We start from the raw sequence: 18,346 nt of genomic DNA on the forward strand, positions 1-18,346 counted from the left end.
GTTACTAAGCGGCACTTTATTGCTCCCACTTCTGGAGAGAATCACTTGGCTGTTTTGCCATTTGTTTTGTGTGCCATGCTGTGAAGCAACAGTCTGGGAGATTGATAAAGAGAAATGTTTGCTGGTTTCAGTGTTCATGGTTGTATTTGTAGCTGCGCTGAGGTTTATCGTAGAGACATAAAACATTAGAGATGACGACGCAGAAGGCAGGAATCTATACAATTAATATTCATTAACAAATGCTTAGTATCCACAGCATGGTAATACATCTGAAGTGATGTTTTTGGTTCACAGGTAATAAATTTTCCTCTGTGAGATAAAGAGCAAGACTGAAAATGAGAAGTGATCTCCAGATAATCCCACCTTTCAGTAATACTCATCATTTTTTCAACTGCCATAGAAATTAAATCAGTCATAGAAATACCTTTGGAAAGTTACATGGCAGGAGAAATACCTCACACACACCTTGATTTCAATAATACTAAAAGATCTGTTGGAAACCTTCTGGTTGTGTCGAGTTCAGCCTCTCACTGTAACAGCTGTGGCATCTTGACAGAGAAAATTGATCCCAACTGCTTGTAAATCATAAAAACAAGTCACCTTTGCCAGCCTCTCGCCATCTTCTCTCTTCACCACCCTCTCGTGAGTGGCATCAGCCTGGTGAGACAGAAACAGCGACGTCACACGTGTGAGCATCACGCACCCATACGAGTGTTAAAACCACATCCACATCCACCCGCCTGCCCACTGTGGAGAGCTGCTTGCTATTTGTCCACAGTTTACATACAAGCCTTTCCTGGTGTTCAGGTCTGATGGCAGCTAATGAGTCAAGATTGGCTCTGAGGATGCTAATTAAGAGCTGATATGGAGTGTAGGGGACTGAGGCTACACGGAGCTCCAAGGCAGAGACATCTGTTCGCTGTTCAGAGGCAGAGATGTGAATGGCAGTCAGAAAAAATGTGTAACACTGATATTTGCAAAAATTGGCAGGTTGTGATGCTGTCAGATGTGTGTGTGCCTAAAATGAACAAGAATAATTATAGAAATGGAAAATAGTCACCAGTAATCGTCTGATTGAGCTTCAAGTTTATTTGGTCCCCTTTTTAATGTAGCTGTGACTGAACATACAGTAAACAGTGCATGTGTGGATTAGAGCTGGATGTTGTTACAGATACCAAAACAATTCTTCTGATACCTCACATTGAAAAAATGTCTACATTATTATATATTTTTAATTACATAAAAGAAACCAAACTTCTTAAAGGATAAGGTTGGCGATATTCTACATTTCTGCCATCATCAACAATTCACATGAAAAAGTGTTTGTCAGCACTCCCCACCCTGTCAGTGATACTCTGCCCACTGGCTCCGACTAAACACTTAAATCCTTAAAAAAAACCTAAAACACATTTATACTTTAGTTTTTAAAAAAGCCTGAATAATTTCCTTAAACAGCTGGGCACTGTAGTTTTTACTAAACTTGGCGCAAAGAAGAGTCAATGTATTTTTTGGGGACTATTTTTAGTCGTGAATTAATACATATTTGACCTATCACTCAGCACCACAGCATGGCTCACTGATGTGTTTTTAATAGTCTTTGGACAAAATAGAGGTCTACAGCACAGCGACATGAGATAAATCAGACTTTGGATACACAGACAACAGGCTACTTGTTAGTATGATCAATACATTGTTGGTTTTGATGATTTCATGGGATTTATTAGAAAAAATGGAAAAAAAGCTACAGAAACAAGAACTCTTTCAGGTTTTATTGTTAAAGCCAAGAAATATTTTGTGAAACAATAGTAAACTAATACCTGATGTTTGCTCATGTGGGGATTCTTGAATCCTTAATTTTGAATTCTTGAATCTTTGGGTCTCTCTTGATTAAAGAGTTTGGTCTAGACATCTTGAGATAACATTTGTTATAAATTGGCCCTATATAAGTAAGGATTGATTGATTGATAAGAATTAGACAAAGAATTAACATTGTTTGATAATGGTAAAGTATTTTTTCCTTCTAACTGTGTCTCTACCTACAGTCACAAACATGTCCCATAATGCCTTGCCTTGTTTCCAAGCAGCATGAGCACCACATCCTGTTGGGCGTACTCATGGATCTCAGTCAGCCATGCCTGGTAACAGTTCAGGAGAGACAGGAGAGACAAGACAGAGTAGCTGTTAGACAAGTAAAAAAGACGTTAGACATTTTTTAGCTTCTCCCAATCATGAGATAAGGCTCCAGGAAAAGAAAACCTTGTCTAGGACTTGATTTAATAACATGAATAAAGAGGAGGAGTAAAGTGAGAGCGACTCTGGCATTTAGAGGATGAATATGGGTAAAAGACGAGACGAAGATAAAATAGATAAAAGCAAGAAAGATTGTGAGAAAGGGAAATACTGTTACTGTAGGACTCATCATCATCGGTTTAATCGACACTGTCTGCTCCATCCTGCTTTGAATACAGCACATACACAGGGGAAGGATAAAGCTTTACTGGGGCACAAACAGCTCTTCTGACTGTATGAGCTCCGACAGCACCTGAACCATCCATTCACTGCTAGTGAACATTTAATCAGCTCAGACAGACACCTGCAAAGGCCTCCTGCTGATAATAATATCCCTCATCTCAGCACACGGCTTAATTTTACCCACAGTGAATTAGTCCACATTGGATTTCTGACTGGCTGGTGATCAATCCACCTTTTCTTTAGCAGTCCCTCTCCGGAGCCGCTTCCCCTCCGACAGCTCCTCTGTAATTCATTCTGCTGATGCTCGCACAGGATTTCACCGCGGTCACCTCCAGCCAAAGGCCATGTTAAATAACAGGAGATGAGACGGACAATGTGTTGACACAGCTGCCTGTGAGTAAACACGTGGATACATTGGAGTCTTTATTCCAACAGACAATCATGCTGCCTAAGGATGAAATATAATAATTTTAGTTATCCCTTAACTTTTCACCTTGCACCACCATCAGGTCAAAATTGTAATTTTACCAATATTTTGGTTTAAACAAAGAAAGACTTTCCCATCAGCCTCTGCTATTCTTTTCGTATTGCACTAATTAGCAAATCATCACGCCACCACGCTTAACTAAAACGGTGAACATGGTAAACATTTTAGATGCTAAACATTACCACGTTAGCATTGCCGCTGCTTGCAAGGCTGTGGACTATTAATCCTTCGGCCCTTCAACAGAAGGGAGGGGTGGGGCGAGGGGTATTCAGTGATTTGCATCTGCAATCTCACGGCTAGATGCCACTAAAATCCCATGCACTGGTCCTTTAACCAAAAATGTCATATTTTGTACTTTGCCAGGTAAAAAAAACTATTTCAATATACCAAGTTTGTCTCTTTGTAGACCAAATGATGAATTTAAAAAATGATCAGACAAGATAATCAAAATAATTTGTTAGCTGCAGCCCTGTGTGCTGTGACGACAAACACGTTTTAATGAATCAATGCATATAAAAAAATGTGACAATACAAAGTTTTTCCAGAATCACAACTGTGTACCTTTTACTGATCTAGTACTAATCCACACAACCCTCTCACAGACCATCTTAGTCTTCAGCTATAGTCACACCATCCCACATCCAAACTCTGGATTCTCAAGCCTTCATCCAGTCATCTCCACATCCAACAGAATGATGCACGGTCCTCTGCAGGCTCACATGATTAGCGTTGCATGACCATGCGCACACACACCAGTCTGTCACACGCTCAGGTGCTTATAAATAAAAGATCTGAATTTCACTCAGCTACCACACCATCATACTGCAAACTCATGCAATAAGCCACTCACGTTCACAAAGGACGTTAAAAAGCTTTTTGCTCATGAGGGACACGACTGCTACCGTTCGAAAATGGTTTTCTACAGTTATTGTCAGTATAAAAAAAAACACACGTTCCCTTCATGTAGTGCTAGTATAACTGAACAGTGTTTAAAGGAGAAGGCAAACACAAGAAAACTAAAGACAAAGACATAAAATAAAAGGAAACGTTTTACTACTGCGCTTAACCGACACCTGATTTGATCATTTTGTGGAACATTTAGCTTAACTACAGTTGTTTTTGTGTTTCTGTGAGTTATGATTAGCCACAGAGAGCAATTTCCAACATTGCATTTGTTCACCTGTGCACATCTATTTTAAGCCTAAACCAATTCTCAGATTTTATTGTGTTGCCTTGGAATAATTGCTGAATCACCTTTGTGACTTTATGGGCTTCGGCTTTAATGAGGTTAGAGAGGTTCGGAGATTCGAGGTGCTTTAATAAGACAGGGCAATTTGGAGGGACATTTAAAGACATTTAGAGAACTAAACCCTCTTGATTTCTGAGATAGCTGAGTAAACATTGGGTTAGGTGGATTAAATTTGCATCACCAGCGCTCATGTTAGTGAGTAACATCTTGCATGTGGGTAATTACCTGCCTTAATCAATACATGAATGATGGGAAACCTTGAAAGTTTAATTATGCATTAGCTAAGTCCACAGCCCGTCAATGTTGCCTCTCGTTGAAAACAGCACATCTTCAGTTTCTGTGCGTCCTTTAAAAATAGTCTGTGTGAGGCAACATATTGGCGTGTACGTTTGGCCTTTGGAATAGAAGGTTACTGTTCAACTATCTCCCAACTTTGCAAATTTTCATCCTCCCACAACAAGTTGAAGCAAACCTGCACGATGAAATTTGACAGTTTGCTTCAGAGTGATTTTCTCCATGTGCTGCCATTACTGATGATGAACCACAGGTTGTGATCTGATCGTTCAGCTGTTTATAGCGCACCCTCTCTCACAGCGGGTCATTTCAAAGATACCATCAGTGATGTCGGACGACACCACCTGTCACCTCCATCCTGAAGATTTAAAGTCTCCTTTTATCTTTTCACTGCAGGAGAGGAATGACATGTGCAATGACTCATGACAGCAAAAATTGATAAAACCTGGTAAAATCTAGATATTATCATTTGAGAGAGCGAGAGAGAGAGAATGAGAGAGAGGATATGTACAAGTGAGTGCATTAACAGTTGCTGAGGGAATATTTTGACCGTTTATTCCTACAGAACTCTTGAACAGGATGTTTGTTTTTTCTTCCCTTCCTTTTTTTTTTTTTTAAGTGTACCATTATGAAAGAGTGCAGAGAGGATCTTGGAACAAACAAACTGACAAACCACAGTGGACCTGTAATGGCTTCCTACAGCGCACCTCTCCACAAAATTAATGCAACTGGAAAATAAAAAAAGAAAACATCCCCGTTTATGAGAAAGAGTTGGCAGAAGAACATAATGGGAGAAAAGCAGGCTTTCTGAGTCAATACAGTAAAAAGTAAGAGTGTGAAAACAGGCTCATATAAATAAAGATATTATGCTGAAAAGCCCAGTATTGGGGCCCATTATATCTCTGTGAAAGGCTGAATTAACAGTGACACCTTGCTGTCAATATCTCACCCATTTACTTCTAACAAGGCTTGAAACATGAGGCTTTGGGGTGCTGAATAAACCCCAAATAATCTTTAATATCTAACATCTGCCTTTATTTCTCTCATCTTAGTCACTCACTTCACATTGAGCTGTTAGGTGTAAATGTGATTCACATAAAGCAATATGGATTAGAGTCTGTATGGTATTTGAAGACTGTAGACACTGAAATGTACAAGATTCATAAAGTTGTCCAATGTATCTAAATTAATGTAATCCCAGGTGATTCTTGAATATGATATCTGTAGTGTTTGGACTGTACTCAACACGTCTTGGACCAATCGCTTGACCGAATGCCTAAAATGTTGGAATATTTCTGTCTATGTGCTCTTGCATGGAGTTGCTGCTGTCCAGAGCTGAACGTCTCTCTTACACGTAGACAGTCAACATCACAGCCCTGAACAATAACTCCTCACTCTTTGTTTGCCACCAAAGCGTCGCATTTCAATTAAAATCGCTGCAGTAAAACTGCCTTTGTGAATGGTTTGTCCACCTGTATTTGCATGGTGTTGTGTCTGGATTGACACTATTGACACTAGGTGGCGCTGACCATTAACCTGAGTGTGTTTAGAACCATCAACAATCACTGCTCTCCAGGGGTGAAAAACTGAAAACACTAGATTAAAATTATAACAGTGGTAAAACAATATATTTGTTACATGATGTCATACTAGCCATTAAATAGAAGCAAATATTAGTTTATCTGTCTATTAGCAAGAGGGCTTCGAGCGTCTGAATACCAACCTCCAAATAAATCAAATATCCTCAGTGACCATGGCTGAAGGAACTAGGCTGGGTTCATCTTTTATTCAAGACTAATACCAGGATCTCTAGCCAGCTGCTCACGAAGCCAAATGTCAATGACAATGTGGCACGGTGGCAGGGACGGTAATACATTTCTCTGCTCATTGCCCTGGCAAGTTCCCAAATAGTGTGGAAAATCAGATGCAGCTGGAAGTTTGTTTTGCATGTAGGGGCCCAAAAAACCCCTTTAACAAGCTCAGTCGTATTCAGCTGCTCGATTTCTATTTTTGGACACCACCGATGATTCCTTTTCTCATCAGTCGGGAGCTCTGATGAATTCAAATGTCAGTCTGAAAGTTTGTATGAAACTTGAGAGTAAACTTCTCAGTCATCATGAACAAAATGAGAAGTAATTAGTTGCTGTTTGCCCTTACATATTAAATTTCGTGAAGCTAAAATGCCAAAAGCACCGCTGAATCTTGTGCTGCCTGCTCAACTGTAGAAATAAGAGATGATAACAACGGCACAGAGAGAGGCAGACACAAAGCCAGAGATGTGACAGAGAGACAGAGAGGGTGCCAAAAGGCAGCAAGATGGAGAGACAGACAGTGACAGTGAAAGACAAGGCAAAGACCAAAGGATCGGTATCAGAGAAGGAGGAAGATAAAAGCCAGGCAGACAGCTGCTGCCGGCTGCGTTGTGACATTGCTGAGACAAGTTGTCATTGGTAGAGGTGTGTGAGGGTACTTCTGATGTCGCCTTGTATCTGTCTTCCTTTTGTTGTCACTGAGAAGAGAGAGCAGAGCTGTGTCCCACTCCAGGATACTGGACTAACCAGGCCGGCTGATGGTGCGGGAATACAACCTTTATTTATGTATTTATTTTTTTCAAAACTTGTCTTTCAAAATGCCGTGACGAGCAGGAGTGGAGGTAACAACTAACATTTAGTCTTGTTACTGTAACAAACCAGAATTTGTCCATAGCACAACCGCTCAAAACTATTAAGACGTTCCTCTTTGATCGCATTGTTGCTGATTTAGATCAACACAGAACAGTCATCATTACATCGAATGGTTTGACCAAAAATGTAAGTAATCCGGTATTCTGTGGCCGTCACAGGCCTGTAATAAGCTGATTGGGACAGCCGATGTGAATCTACCTACGTACCTGCCTACCTGCGCACACTCTGCTCACACTATGTCTCTTTCAGTATGCAAGTCTATAGAAAAAAGTCTTTTTGGGCCTGACTGCGTCACGTGACAGATGCCATTGTTGTAATTACACGGTCAAATTGGTTTCAAAGCTGGGAGCGATTCCTTAACTGTTACAGACTTTGTTTTTAACATTCAGCATATAGGAACTTTAGCCTCTTTTGTTTAAATAATAGCTTAGTAGAAAAAAAAAAACTTTGTCAAAGTAAGGTACCAGCATCTAAACTCAGGTTTCGTACCGACACTAGTTTTGAAAATAAAATAAAATAAAAATTACACAATACAACTCAGGCTGGGTACCTATTTATTACCTTGTGTTTTATAGTTTACTCCTAAGATGAAATTCAGTAATGACAATCTTTGCTGCCACATTTCCCTCTAAACCATGAAGAAAAATATCTGTCAACATTACCAGAATGATTTATTGCTGAATTCCCCACTGTGTTCAAGTCACCGACAAAAATGATGCATTCTTTCAAGTGTTTACAGAAACTCTGCTAAAACTCAGGTCACACTCTGCTGTGAATTCCTCAAGGAGCCTCAGAGTGACTTTCCATGTGACCCAACTTTCCTTCTGTTGAACTTTTGTCTAAGCAGATTTGCTGTGGGTGACAATGTCATTCTTGCCGGGCTTTGATCAGAGGATTACACCAGACAGACAGAGTGGAGAAGTCTGCTCCCGACAACAGGCGGAGTGAGACTGAGGCAACCAGAGAAGAGCAGGGAGAAAGTAGGACTTCTCCCCTGAGAGGAGGTTTAAGCTCCATGAGGCGGCTGAGCTGAGCGGAGCGACACAGTGTCACTGTCTGACACTTGAGGAAGACGCTGACAAACACTGTCACACTGGGTGCTGTGTGTATTCACGCAGGTACACAACCAGGCATTCAGAAACAAATCAATAAGCTATATTGGATTTGTTCAGAACTGGGGTTTATAATGTTGGAATTAGCATTTTAAAATCTGCTTGTTGGCGCTGGCAGATTTACTTTATGTTTTCTTTATGGGCACACACACAATATCTCTAATAAAAGACACATCAATAATGTAAGGTCCCTTCTGTGTTGTAAAACTTCACATCATGAAAAAAACAAAACAAAGAATAACGCAGAAACCAAGAGCCTTGTAAGCTGATTTCTGTGGCCTGACAGGGAAGAGAAAGGCTTTTATGTTTATAAAAGAGCAGCTGACGCGTGTTTCTGCCAGAAAACATGAGTGTGAGACAAGTTTCGATGACTGATGTGCTTTGAAAAGCTGCAGTGATAGACAGAGTATGAGCATGAGGGTGAGACGTGTATAGAGGAGCCATCTCTCACCTCACAAGGCTCTCCGCTAACTTGTTTTTGTGCTGGAAAAGCCGAACAAGAGCGCAGACCCTAATCCGGTGCATCTTTTTTCAGTCAGTAATACATTTACACTGTTTTAAAAAGTGCTAAATAAACCAGATGAAAGTTTTTCCATAAGCGGAAAGTGGCAGTGTCACAACTTATGTGAGTGAGTTTTGCTTTCCATGAAACCGACCCTGTGGCTGAAAAGACCTGTAGCTAAGGGGAAACATTTCTCATTTTTTGATTTGTTAAAAAAACATTTTCACCAAAGATTTCAAGTGAATAAAATGGTTGTTTTGCTTCAAGGAAAACTTCTGCTTGTTATTCCTCTTTTTAAATCCTTTATTTATAGAAATGAAAGCGATTCAGCTTGGCTCTCTGAGCAAACAGCTCAAAGACAAAGAATCACGAGTACACTTTGCCAAAGGAAGAAAAATCACTGATAAGCTGAGGATGAAACAAGGTCAACTCACAGCATTTTGCCGATGAAGGTCTTTTCTTTGGAGAAAAACCACTCCAACAGAAAACATTGAAACTGGGTTTCAAAGTTGCTCTGAACTACATGATGCAACTCTTGTTGCTCAGGTTGACAAAGTGTAAGTTAGCTGGAATCTCTGTGCACATACAGTGTTTTTATAAAACGCTACTCATTGTTTACACCTCATGATCTGAAGGTATATCTTAGCTCGTGCCTACGTGTGTGTATACTTTTCAGTGTCACTAGCATACTATTCTTTATGTAATGTAAAAATACTTTCTCTCCACTTTATAATTTCTTTGAGATAAAGATATTTCTTAGTAATACTTGCTGCAGAAATACATTTACTCTTATTCAGATTGATAAGAATGTGCTTGGTACTTTAGAAAATCTAGTATCTGAGAAATAACCGGTCTATTTTCCTACGAGTGCCTGCATTTGTGCACAAATTAAGAGATTTTCCGCTCCGAACAGATAATCTGCTTTGGTTTTGCATTACTACTGAGCTGTTTGAAAAGCAAAAATGAAACTTGGATTGTCTACTGTAAAGTACTTTCTTGATTTAAAATGTATAGTATTCATGGTATGTGGTTTTTAATTGAGCAACTATCCACCTACTTTGTTGCAACATCTTCATAGACCTCTTCAAAAAACATGCATGACAGAGAGAAAAGCAGAGTGTGAGAGACAGGTCTGTGTTTCATTAATGGAAAGTGGTCAAGACAAGAGGTTAATACAATCAGCACCCAAACCCTGCCAGTGTCGACCTGTAAATGGACTTCTACTTCTCCGAATTATGAATAGAAATGAGGAAATCAATAATTTAAGGTTTTCATTATGTTATGAAGGGACAGAATGGAGTGGGCAAAATGTCAAGTTCCAGCAAAATGGAGATTCAGTGTGAGCAGACTGAAAGGTCTCAAAGCTGCAGAGACAAAGAACAGAAGTCACTAATCTGCACGTGTGTCACTTTGCTACATTTCCTTTATAAGAAATTGATCCACACACCATTTCATTGCAGGAATGTAGATGCAGTAGTTCCTCTCTAAGCTGTGTGCCAGTTTTTTAACATTGTGTGCACAAATGTCCTCATTATCATGATATCCTCTGTGCCAATTGTTTCCAGAGACATGCACTGTGTGTCAGGGGGCCTCAGTGCCTTTCTGTCAGTCAAACCGTTACCATGTCAGTCCTTGTAAACACATTTCCTCTCTTTAAAATGTGTTTTTGCTTTAAAAAGGTGCATCTTGTCTTACTCATATCGCATGCATTCATCGTCTCCAGACAAACGTTGTTTTAACTTTCAAATGTAAGTTGATGCAGGATAAAACAGAAAGAGAAAAACAAGAGTAGGAAAGCTCAGAAAACACCTAAAGCCATTTTGGCATGTGCTAACTTTGATACAGTCACACTGTGTGGGAGGAGGGTGACCTCTGCTGAGATGCCGCAACTTTGATCCAGTGTTTCTTCTTCTGCTGTTACGTATCCAATGTCTTACACCCAGTGCTAACTTCTTGACATGCTTCAGGCTTATTAACACTACTGACTGTTTTGCGCAAAAACATATTGTAGGCACCAAACTTTTATAGCACACTTACAGTGATGTGTTATTACCTCAATAGGTACTTACTCTAATCTATTATAGGTGTAATGAAGGTAAAGTAACTACATAAATATGTTGTACATGTCTGTAGTATTTTTTGCCTTTTTCCTTACTAACTTTAGGACATCCAAACATTTCTGTGGATGTCAGTTTGAGCCATGACAAAGGCTAAAACATGCCCTGGAACAGATGAGGTAAGGCTTGTTTTTGGCCTTCTGCACTGTGACGTCAAACTGAAGCATTTGTTGATGACAGGATTCAGCTGTCAATGGTGCGATAAAACAGGTCTGGTCGGTCCAGTATTTTTCGAGATTAGCTGCGGACATACAGACACACATATGTGGATACTTGGCTATGAACCAAAATATTTACCAAAGTTATATTTCTGACCTGATGATGGCGCTAGATGACAAGTCAGAGGAAGTGATAACAAAAACCTGAAGGTAAGCTAGAACTGTAGGCGTCACTAGCAGAAAAGCAAGTAAGTGGTGAGTCCAACACTTCTCATAATACAATTTGATTTAAACTTTTGTTCATTCCCTCTTAAACTCCCATAACTCCCCCCCCCCCCCCACAGGTTGTAAAGCAGTCTTCAGGTTAAATTCCAAGCTGATATAACCACTGCTGACATCGCCATTACTACAGTTATTGCAAATGTGGTGGTGTTTAATCATAAATAAAAGGATACACAATAAGTTTACCCACATTTTTTCACCCGCAGTTACCCCCAGATTTTGGTGGTCCTGCAGTTTTGGCTGTGGTTGCAAAGGTTTTTAGACATCAACTGCACCAGTCAAATACATTTGTTATTTTTTTGCTTCAAGAATAACAGAAAAACCCACTGAACAACATGCTGTTCTCTAAACAATATCATAATTATTCTGGATAATCCACAAAATGCACTGTTTATACTATAGATTTGGGTTACTGTTATTCACCTGCATTTAGTTTTGTTTTAGTCAAAGTTAGTGTTGGTGTTCAAACTTCATCTCGAGGTGTAGAAGCCACCTACACTTTTTTCAGAGGCCACTTACTATTCTGCTCGTACATGTAATTGAAAACCTCAATCACACTTTTTTCACACTCTTTCCATTTCAAACAAAAGCTACAAGGTCCTTCTGTCTGGATGATGAAAGGATTGCAGGACTGTGATAAAAAGTCAGAGTAACCACAACAAAAATAATGACGCCTCTGCATTTGTGCATGCCAGTTAGAGATAAAGCTCTCCAAAAAGACAAAAGAGATAGAGAGTGACAGAAAAACAGAGAGCTTTTGCATATGTGCTGGATTTTATCAGTTTGTGTCCGTAAAAGATTAACAATATCTGTCGTTGACAGTTTGTTTCACTTGTGACAGAGAGCAAAAACGTATCACAGTGCACAAGAGTACAACTGGGAAGAAAGGGGGAGCGATAATATCTGCAAACAGAGGCAGACAAGAAGATCTGGGATCACATATTTACACTGAGACTGTAGTGTCAATAGTTGCAGTGACTAACAGGGAAAATGATACAGAAACAGCCAAACAATGTAGACAAAAATTGGCTGAATCATTTTTGCGAACACCTTCCTGCAGACTCACAGTGCAGGACTCCTGGCTCCCACTATCTGATAAATCTGTTTCACAATAGAAAGCATTTCTGGAAAAATTACAAAGTAAAAGTGACTTTGTGCAAAAAATAAAATAAACCCAGAGGATGTGGTAAACTTCTCAAAAACTTTTCCTTTTCTTGGCTGCAAGAAAGACCTCCCGAGAAAATCTTTGTTTCAGAGCAGCTTTCTAGGCAGCACATTTCTTAGTATGGACTATAGATCCAAAACTCTGTACCCAAGGCTATCCCACAACAGCATTTTTCTTTAAACTGGCCTCATAAATGGATTCCAACCTTGTTTTCATACACCATTAATGCCATCAGTTGATTAAAGAACAATTAGAGTAACGGGAGTGCAAACAGTAGAGCTAATGAATGCTCGAGGTGGTTAAACACTCCAGTTGATGACATAGCTGCCTTCGATTTTTCTAAATACTTCATGGTGCTTTCTGATGCTAGAAAGAGAAGGTATAAAGAGACAGTCTGCAAATCATATTTTGGTTACGAGAGCGTCTGAGTGGCTGTGACCTTTGTCAGTCCCCTCACAGGTAAAGAGCTTCTTTCTGCAGAGTTTCAACAAACTCAGAGCAACATAAAAGGCACTCTGCTAGTGAGCGGGAGGACGAGAGGCGTTATGTAACAAAGAGCAGGGAGATGATGGAGAGGAGATGGCCACCCTTTTTCTAAAAAAGGAGGCAGTTTTTGAACTACAAAAGCGAAATAAAAACCACGCAACAAGGACAAAGATGAAGGAGAAGCAACTTTTTTTTCATCTATTCTGAAGTTATTTCCATAAAGGAAGTCAAACACCTCTGACAAACACCCATCGACTACGACGTCTCCGTTATCTTTACTCCTTCTGGGAAATTGAATTGCTCCAACAACAACAAAAGGCAAGGCGGCTCATAGGACATCTTCATTTATCTTGCTGTGTGTGAGTGTGTGTTCGTGTGCGTATACGCGTCTCATATGTTTTGCCACTTTGCCGCTGACATCAAAGTAAATGGAAATGTCCACAGAAAGCAGCTGAACTCTGGTGGATCATTTTCCCTTCGACACTTTGCCTCTGCAGAGCTACGCTCCACTGGCTGCATCATGATTGATATAGTCAAGGACAGGCCATAATCTACTGAATCAATGGAGCTGACATACTAATAATATCCCATACAGGAGGCCAAATTACAGGTGATGTGCGAATGACAAGGTAATGAATGAGGATTAGTGCGCGTCATGCCTGTGCTAACACATACAGAGCCTGATGTTGCAGAATAACGCACCACTATGATGTGACTTCATACAACACTTGCCTGAAAAGATTCACTTCTAAAATGCCACAGTCTCCACTGATTAAAAATGACTGGTATTTAAATTCATATCACTGCATTATTTACTGACAGTTTCTCTCATTACCATCTGGTGCGGTGGTGCCATGACATTTAACTAACAGCTATGTGGTAGGCAGGCGGCCATTTCATTTGAAGCCAGCCCATGCCCCGGGGACAGAGAGAGGGAGCTGACTGAAGGCACACAGATGAAGATTTCATATCTCTCGCTGCTTTTACTGGGTTCCTGCAACGCAGACCCGAAAGCATGATCAAGCATTTGGGAATTAACACATGCAAACACATGCAAACTCATGTCAGAGCAAGTGCAGCTTAAAAGTTACCATTAGCATTAACATCAGCATTAAAGCCAGATCGATAAGAAACTTTTTTTTTTTTTTTATTTAGAGAATGTATTCTAATCCAAGTTAGAGCTATTGATCTGCGCAGTCAATATGAAACAAGAGTTTGTGTCTTATGGGATTGCTTCACTGGGATCAGTGCCTGAACGCGATCAATTCTAATGTTATCAGAACGCAGTGGGGAATTTCTTCTGTTGCGCAGTCAAAGGTGCGGGTTTAGATAAAAAACAGCACGACTGGGGCGACTTGGGGTACAAAACATGACGCTACTTCCACCTTTGCTTCTGACAGTTATCATTCGCAAAGGCTAAAAAAAAAAAAGGTCCTTGTCAGGTAAACAAAGATGAATCTGTTGTCTCTTGCTAACACTGCAGCTTAGGCCCCGATCCTTTCTGAATGGTGTACTTCAGGAACTGCAGGTTCTGGTTTGACAAGGTTTCTGATTCCCATCGACGGCCAACAGTCCTAGTTTTGAATGATAGCACCACAGGCACCAAGCTACATTTTAACAGGATAACCCAGACGAATGATTTGCAGCAGAGGCCTATGTGGGCTCTTAAAGTCTCCCTGAAGCACTACCTCTGACAAGAAGACATTCATCACATGACTAAATGGCCTGTGTATTTCTGCTTCAATGGCTAACACCAACAAATACTTGCCACTGTGTATAACATAAACAAAAGATAGATTCATGGCTCTGACCATAATGGACTACATGAAACACCAGAGTAAGTCTATAAGCCTCGTCTGCAAGCTGGAACTTGAAAATGTATCTGAAGATTCTCATCTGTATATCTAAAGAAATGACTTTAATCTTCAAACCACTTAAAACAAAATTCTATTATCTAAATGAAAGCAGCTGATGTTTCAGATGTGTGAGTGCATAAGATGAATTCTTTTAACTGAGTCTCTCTTGCCCCGAGTGTTAAGTGTCCCTCAGATGATGGACACCTCATATGATGCTAAGGCTTTGCCAGCCTGACAATAATACTGCCCAGAGAGGAGGTGTGAGGGCAGAAGAGGAGAGACGGATGTGCCCCTCTCACTTCTCCCTCTCCCTCAGTGTGGCATTCATCACCATTAGCGTTCATTAACATGAGTTAGTGCTTGTTAAGCAGAGCTGTGCCAGAAGGCATCTGTAGCTTGCAGCCAGCATCCATCCCTCCTGTAATAGATTGACTGAATATGATAGAGGTGGAGGGCTGAGAAAGGAAGCAGGGAAGGCTAAGCAGGCGAGGGAAGGACTTGTCGGTGTGCATCTCCTATGATTACCCCAAATTTTAAAAACGGTTTCATATCATAAACTTCTCACAATAATAAACAGTCTCAGTGGGGAAACTGTGCAGAAGCAAGATACAGCAAACAGAGAAGATTAAATACAAGAATGGAGAATGGTGTTATAAGTGATACGTCTTTTGGTATATTAGGATGTGCATACTTGTCACGGCAGAAAAAAAAAAAAAAAACAGGGCAGGGACAGTTTTTATAGAAGTGGAAATATTCTGCATCTGCTGAAGGTTCTCCGTTAGGGCTGGAGACTTTGTTTCATTTGTCTGACAGATGCTCATCCTTCCTTCTGCTACTGTCTGCCAAACATATCAGTGTCCTTCCTGTCCACCTTCTACACTTACACCCCCCCCCCATCCTCTCCTTGAGCTGCTGTTCACATCTGGAGCTGAAGAAGCTTCTGCTTTAATCATCCCTCAGGGCAGATTGGCACATCGTATTTTTCTGACAAAGACGGATGAAAAACACCTTCTCCTTTCCTGAACACCACCTCTGAGAGAGCCATTTTTCCCCTGACAGACAGTGTCAATTACAGCAGCTGAAAATTGCCACCCCTCCTGCTGCAAGGTACATTTACTACACAGAGGGAAACAGCAGGTATGATGACATAGTGACACCAGCTGGCACGACTTCAGTCCCTCTGACAGCAGTGGCACTTTGAAGCAGGCTGATGGAGGTGATGGAGGTGATAGACGTTTCTGAAAAGCTGCCATTTTGTGCCATTGACTTTTACAGCATATTCAGTGGTGCTGGTTGGCTTGTTCTTCCCAGGTAAAAGAGAGTTTTACCCTTTACATAGAGTATGACTACATAAACACATTTTTCTCATTATTGATTAAGATATGAATTATTTGTTTTCATTGATTGGAAAAATTTACTCAGAGGACTTCTCTGTATCCTTTTAAATCCTCCCTTCCTGTTTTGCTTCTATACTTTCAAAGTTTGCTTTAGAATATGCACAAAATGATCATATGACAAAAAAAGAAAAAGTTCCTTGTGTCAGGTTGGCTCTCTGTCCACTTATATTAAATTCTCATTTATTTTTAATTAGCTGAATCAATAAAAAGGGAATATGTCTGGGTTCCCAGGGTTGACTGTGTTTTTATTTGTAAACTGCTGTTCTGCAGGCCAGACTGCATGAAACCTTTTTGAAAATGAAAAAAATAGCATGATGATAATAATAATGAGGTACAGCTTCTATACAAGCATCTTTCATGATGACCTGCCGTTTGTGAAGCTGTGTATCTATCTGGTCATGAAGGTAATAAAATCCTCTGTACTAATGAATGGTTTCCTTTGCATGAGTGCTCAGGTCTTATCAGCTTCATCCTTCCTCGTCTAATCTGTTTTCAGTGTTCCTGCAGCCACAACATTTAACAGTCTGTGCCAACAAGCAGGACAGGCGCCGCAGTGGCTCAGCGGTCAGTGAACCCAAGCTTTTCTGTGTCGAGTCTCCACATCACTCTAAAGACATGCATCTCAAGTAAAAAGACTTTTCAGGAACACTGCTATTGACCCAGACACTGGACTCAGAACTGGAGCCGGTCGCTGGGCGCTGAAGTGCGCCTGCCCACTGCTCCATTATTGGGTCAAATGTAGAAGATAAATTTCCCTGCAGGGAATAATAAAATCTAACTTAACTCAGCTGAATTGCCTAATAAAAGCCATTCCTTTTCAGTTTAATAAACTTGGAGGTACGGTGCTGTGGGGAGAAGAGGAGCAGAGGAGATTCAGCTTCAGAAAGGGCAGATATAAAAATATAATAATTTAATCTCCCCGATTCGTCCTCTTCTTATTTGTTCTGCTGTTTTTTTCTCCTCCTTTTTCCTTTGATCAGATGTTCTCCTCTCACTGTCAAACAGGGACAGCTCCTCTGTCACATGATTAGCTTTGATAAAAAGCTGGATTAATGATGCTGCCAAAAGTGACACTGACAACGAAGCTGAGCATTTTGTCATTACAAAGCCGAATCGTTCATTCATTCATTCATGTATCAGATATTACTGAGCCTTTTGTGACAAACATTTGGATTCGGGATCCAGCCGCAGCCTTTGGATTTATAACATTAACCTAATGGGCAAAGATAAAGTTAATTAAAACGAGTAATTGCAAATTACCATGTTAGGCGTGACATTGGGTGCACTTGTTTATGAAATAATAACGTCTGCTCATGTTTGCATGAAAAAAAAAGTGAGAATGAAACTGATACAACCACCGAACATTCAGAGGATTCTAAGTGGTTGTAACAACTACCCAATTATTCAATTAGGAGCTAGGACAAAGGGAAACAACAAGTAACCTACCTGTATGTTGTCAAAGGATGTTTTGTTGGTGACGTCATACAGCAAAAGCAAAGCTAAAAGAAAGAAGAAAGAGAAGTTTAAGTGCGACCTTTCAAAAATCATGACTGCAAATCATTTGTTACTGTAAAATGGTTTGGTAGAAAAGATTTTCAGCTAATATTTGATTTAATCTTTCGCTTTGGTGTCTGAACTCCCTTTCAAATTTAATTATGAAAGTTCACTTTCACTCTCGCCCCAAGACTGATTAGAGTTAGGAGTTAAGGTGGTGAATTTACTATACATAGGATACTACTTTGCAAAAACATGACAAGAAATATTAGAAATTAAGCACTGGTCAAAAACACTGCTCTCACCGTGTCTGCTCTAGCAGGTCTCAAACTTTGACACTGTGAGTCCTTCATCCGTACAACCTGTTTTAACCCATGTAGAAGTGACTCAGTCATTACCAGCTGCTCTTCAGACATCTCTATGCCAGCTGAATCTTTTTTCCGCACAAACTCAGTACTTTTACAAACAGACACAAATATACAAATGTGAACACCAAGATAATGATAATAGCCTAATTAAGACATATGTATAGTCTACAGTAAACTTCTCCAGCAACAAGTGCAGAAGGTCAAGCAAATGGCAGGGACAACA

At 40.2% G+C, this 18,346-nt stretch overlaps 1 protein-coding gene across 1 annotated transcript in view; it reads right to left on the reverse strand.

The window, feature by feature from the left end:
• Positions 1 to 18,346, reverse strand: part of LOC139217007 (ras-related protein Rab-26-like) — a 47,735-nt gene that overhangs the window by 1,475 nt on the left and 27,914 nt on the right. The window contains exons 5-7 of the mRNA XM_070848266.1: positions 17,708 to 17,760; positions 2,070 to 2,135; positions 601 to 657 (exon numbers count right to left, since the gene is read on the reverse strand). Coding sequence (XP_070704367.1) covers positions 601 to 657; positions 2,070 to 2,135; positions 17,708 to 17,760 — 176 coding nt within the window. The remainder of the gene's footprint in view (positions 1 to 600; positions 658 to 2,069; positions 2,136 to 17,707; positions 17,761 to 18,346) is intronic.

The sequence above is a fragment of the Pempheris klunzingeri genome, chromosome 17 (genome assembly GCF_042242105.1).
Source record: "Pempheris klunzingeri isolate RE-2024b chromosome 17, fPemKlu1.hap1, whole genome shotgun sequence".
NCBI classification, from domain to species: domain Eukaryota; kingdom Metazoa; phylum Chordata; class Actinopteri; order Acropomatiformes; family Pempheridae; genus Pempheris; species Pempheris klunzingeri.